This window comes from Nicotiana attenuata, unplaced genomic scaffold (genome assembly GCF_001879085.1).
Source record: "Nicotiana attenuata strain UT unplaced genomic scaffold, NIATTr2, whole genome shotgun sequence".
NCBI lineage: Eukaryota > Viridiplantae > Streptophyta > Magnoliopsida > Solanales > Solanaceae > Nicotiana > Nicotiana attenuata.
The window spans coordinates 33,392-38,363 of NW_017672660.1; the positions used below are offsets into that span (position 1 = coordinate 33,392).

General features: G+C 33.8%; 3 protein-coding genes across 3 annotated transcripts in view; all 3 read right to left on the reverse strand.

Moving 5' to 3' along the window:
• The window catches only part of LOC109214006, an 893-nt gene extending 537 nt beyond the window's left edge, over positions 1-356 (reverse strand). The window contains exon 1 of the mRNA XM_019377857.1: positions 84-356. Coding sequence (XP_019233402.1) covers positions 84-356 — 273 coding nt within the window. The remainder of the gene's footprint in view (positions 1-83) is intronic.
• A 48-nt stretch (positions 357-404) lies between these two features.
• On the reverse strand, positions 405-2,815 carry LOC109214007. The gene is made up of 2 exons (XM_019377858.1): positions 1,504-2,815; positions 405-1,420 (listed from the first exon to the last, which is right to left on the reverse strand). Exons 1-2 carry the CDS (start codon positions 2,813-2,815, stop codon positions 405-407), a joined length of 2,328 nt encoding a protein of 775 aa, XP_019233403.1.
• LOC109214008 lies at positions 2,653-3,693 on the reverse strand. The gene is made up of 4 exons (XM_019377859.1): positions 3,546-3,693; positions 3,212-3,301; positions 3,070-3,129; positions 2,653-2,981 (listed from the first exon to the last, which is right to left on the reverse strand). The coding sequence occupies exons 1-4, from the start codon at positions 3,613-3,615 to the stop codon at positions 2,833-2,835; spliced, it is 369 nt and encodes a 122-aa protein (XP_019233404.1). The 5' UTR covers positions 3,616-3,693; the 3' UTR covers positions 2,653-2,832.
• Between the last annotated feature and the right edge of the window lie 1,279 nt (positions 3,694-4,972).

Here is a 4,972-nt window from a genome sequence, read left to right on the forward strand (position 1 = left end):
GACAAAACCTTTTAGATCGTACAGACGAGACGTAATAAAGACACGGTATAGAAAAGTTTTTTCAGTTTCCTCCAGGTCCATACATGGAAAAATGCTCCTGATTTGTTAGAAAATATTCTATTAAGAATCGTGTCATACGCTTTTCGTTGTTCGATATTTAATTTTCTCTCTAGAAGCAAATCTTCTTCTCTAACAATGATGTTTCTTTCAAAATGATAGTCATTGGTTTCTCTTACAGCAGCTGAAGGTTTAATTTTCTCAGGAATTAGATTATATTCATTAATATCATGTCCCATCAAATGCAAAATATCATTGATATGATTTAAAGCCATAAAACGAATATCTTTAGCATTCATGTTAGGTAGAATCTTAAAATCTTCGGACATTGAATCTTCAAATTGTTTCTAAAGTTCCGTTGGATTAGCAGGATTACAGTACACTAATAATGTTGCAAACAAACGCCTTAAACTATATGGCATTTGATAATTTGTAGCTTCAGACATATATTCAACCAAGTTGTTATCACATTGTAACAATCCTCTTTTTTCTGCGGCCTCTCTAAATGTACTACAACATTTGCCGTCAACTTTACATAAGTCCTGATATGAGTTTGGTCCTCTAACGTTCATCAATAATAATCTAAGATAATATCTTTCTCCTTCTGTTGGATGACATGTTACAACACGTCCAATTACAGTACGTTGTTTTCGACGTGTCCACATTTTTTCCTTAGGTGACCATACAAAGTACTCAGGAAATTCTTTATATAATAATAACAGTTGCATAGCATTTTTATCTGTTCTGTTCATAACAAAAAATTCAGTTAACATTGTTTTTCGAATCATTGGATTACTCAGTATTCTATCAACATTTTCAATACTTTTAAAAGAGACAAATTGTTGTCCTTCCAAATGTAATTGAAGGTGAAAAACACTTGGAGTCATTTCACTTATGGGAAAACCAAATAATCGCCATGCAGCTTCTGGAGGAGAAACCCATCTAGCAGATTGATATTCTTTTATTTCATCTATGTCTGTATCTGTATCATTATCATGTATATGTAATGCAATTTTATCGTGTCCCTTGCAAATATATTTCACTACTTTGATATCAGAACAAACTTCAACATTCATATGACAATTATACTTGCATAGCAAAAATGGATTATATGGAACAACCCAAGAATTATCCAGAAACTCACCTCTTACTTTTACAGCTTCTCCGGTTCTTCTCCTTTTGTATATTGGATATGAATTCTTCCCTTTTGATGTTTGTTCAGCAAAATCTTTTGGATACTTGAATTTGCAGTTATTATTTTTCATGCAAATATTTGTAGGATTTAACTTTCCACAAGGACCATGCACCATATGTTTAATAACAAGTGAATATAGATCGCGATCTTTTTTAGAATCAGGCAATTCTGCACAAACAAATTTATCATAGGATTCAGGAGTCAATAATTTGTGCTCATCAGCAAGTATAATAAATGAGCATGTGGAAGACCACGTTTTTGAAATTCTATAGTATACATGAATGCTGCAACTCTTTCAAAGATTTGTCTTTTTAATATATCCGTCTTTAATTCTTCTACCTTTGCTCTGAAAACTCGACTAACTAAATCAGGCCTGTTCTGTACTTCATCAACCAGTGATAAATGTTCTTTTATTTCTGGCCAAGCAGGATTACATGTCATTGTTATAAAGAAATCAGGTTTTCCAAAATATTGTACCAATGCGATAGCATCCATGTATCGCCGGCGCATGTCCCTTGGTCCCCCTATAAATGTAACAGGGAGGAATGTTTTCTTTCCAATTTTAGAGGCATCCCTTTCACCATATCTTAAAATATCAAGGAGTCCTTGCAAGACTTCAATTCTAAATAAATCTGGATTAAATGAGAAGAAGTCTAATCTTTGCGTTTCAAGCTTTATATATGCATCTACTATAAATTGTTGGAATATTCTCCCACAATGTAGCACTTCATTTGTTTCATTATCTCTTAGTTGAAATTTGTAACAATAATACTCTCGACAAGATACTGTATCTCTTTTTCGTTTTCCTTTTTGTAGTGATTCATCTTCCATATCAAGAAATCCATCAATTGAACACATATTTGATATACTGGGCAATTGTTCATGTTCACAGTAAGCTCTACGTTTCGTCACATTTTTTGTCTGAACAATTTTTTTGATTCCACAATGCCATCCATTTTCACCGAAGGAAAATAATAATGGATACTGCAACGGATCATAACATCCATAATAATAATGTACTAACCGAGATCTATTACTGTGAGTATAAATTCGAATATGTGGTGCAGATGTGTCTCTAGGATTTTCTTCAAGCCATAATGCCGCGATCTCTGATGCACTGGGTAAGTTATATGTTCGTTGATCTAAGGTTGAGTGACATTTAAGAGCAATATAGAAATCAGATAATTGAGGAACATTTAAGAGAGATCTTAGGAAAATAGTATATGGATTTACCTTCAGTATGTCCATCAACTTTTTCACTATTGATTCATTAATTCTTGTCGAACAAGCCATCCTATTGGCTAGTTCATTATCATTATCGTAGAAGTACAGCTGTAAATTCCTAGGTTTTTCATTGGAAGGAACTAAATCATCTATAAAATGATACATTTGTCCTTGGACTCTAAATGTGTAGATACCACAATTTCTTCTCGCTAGCTCTTTATCATACTTGACACCAAGTGAAGTAAATGCAAACATGTTATTGTACGTTCTAATATAAGTTCGGAAATTTTCAGATTCTTCAGTATTTCCAAAGTATAACTCCGATAATTCAGTTGGCATTTTATGAGATGTCAACCTTATTGAACCATTGTTACAGCAAAATCCTGGAGGTTCATATTCAAACTTCTTTGCATGACAAAATTGACAATTTGGGACCTTTTTAGAGCAACATACTCACTTCGTTGCTCTTTAGTGACCAGGCACACCTTTTTGGCCCGCCTATGAGCTGAATATATAAGAAGTATCATTAGGAAAAAAGGAGCACCAAAGCATACGTATGGTGGACATTATTGTAACATTAAGTTTGTGCAAACCTTTGATTGGTACGGTGTTCAAGGTAACATGACGCAGGTTAGATGTACCCGATGTGGACCCTATTGTACAAATAGGAGAATTTACAGTAATGTATAAACAATATGTCATTTTGAAAAGAGTATAATCTGAATGTAGGTTTACCTGTTTCACGAATGATAGGGGGGTCCAATGTACCCTTTCCTTTGTCTAAATTAGGAGATGACGTAGTCATACATGCTTGATAGCTAGCAGCTGGTAAACAAAATAGCCAAAATGTTTAAAAGCGTACAACGAACCCTCAATAGATGCAAAATACTGTGTAAAAGAGCACGTAGTATTATGTTTTTTAGTTTATAGATACATATAAGATAAATAAGCTGTGATATTCAATCTCTAAGGAAAATAAGCATCGTTATATTAATAATATTCTCCGTATAAATATGAGTACAATAATATATAACCAAAAAGGCAGCGAAAAAGGTTCTCGTATGGTTACCTGTTTCACAAATGATAGGGGGATCCAATATACCTTTGCCTTTTTCTAAATTATCCTGTGATGTAGCCATGCAAGCTTGATGGCTGACAACTGGTAAACAGAATAGCAAAGACGCTTAAAAGCATATAGTGAAGCCTCTGTAGGTGCAAAATAGACTGCAATAGACCACATAGTATTTGAGTATTTTAGTTTATAGGCACATATAAGATAAATAAAGTATCATACTTAGTTTCCAAGCGAAATACATAAGCACTATTGCGTTAATAATATATGGTGTGTAAATATGAGTACAACAATATAACCTTTTTCAGGAAGTGAAGGAGGTTCTCGTATGGTAAGACCAATTTGTTTCAGAAATCCTGCTTTGTCCCAAGATGATGTTGACTGCTCTGGGACAGCGAAAATCGAGTGTTGAAGAAGGCTGTGCTTAGTAGAATCTTGTCTTCTCATACGTCGCGATAGCAACATCACTTCCCTTCTATGAGCAGATATTTGGCTTTGCGTATCACGCCGTTTGAGTTGCATTGTAGCCTTTCTTTTTTCCGCGTAAGAGCACCTGTTTGCTTCTTTGGAATCCATCAGCTATACAAGTTCAACTTCTTTTTATCTGTAAAATATTTTCAGCCCAAATTTTTCATGAAATATTCAAGCCTAAAAATGTGTCACTGCCTACCGCTTATCCAAAATCAAAATTACCGCCAATGATAAGACTGATTCAATCAAGAATTTTCTGAAGCACATGACATATTAAACTTCCTGTGCACAAAGGCTTAACATGGCATAAAAGATACAACAGAGAAACAGAAGATGACAAGAAAGCTCACAACAAATTAGCACACCTAGCATAAAAAATTGTCCCAATTTATTCTTTTCTTTCTTTCTTCTTCTTTAACACATCAACATTCATTTAGTTGTTTGTCATCCAAAAATAATATAATTTCTTTAGCATACATGTGAGAGTAGCCAAAAATCTACATGTATATCTGGGGAGAGCACCAAAGGGCACGTATATAGCTAATGAGAAATGACTCAAATTCCTTCAAGCTTCTTTAAAAAGATTCCAAGTAGACATGTCGAAAGTCTTGCTCTTTTAAAGAAGAGAAAAGAAAAGCCTCCTTTCCCTGAGATATCTATAAACTTTAGATTTGGTAATTCTTTTGAGTTTTGAGCAGCTAATAGTTAATCACGGAATTCTTTAAAGGATAAACCAATGATCAATAAGTACATTTCTGTAATGTTACAGGCTCAATTGTGTTAATGGCAAATGTTACTTTTTTGAAAATAGCTACTGAAAATCAAAGGCAATATCAGTTTTTGTCAATTAACAAACCACATATGATAGTCTGTTTTTATTGAATTGCGTAAAGCTCAGTTTATAATTGGTTAATTAGCTGGAATACGGCAGGGCAATGTTAGAAAAGAGAGCT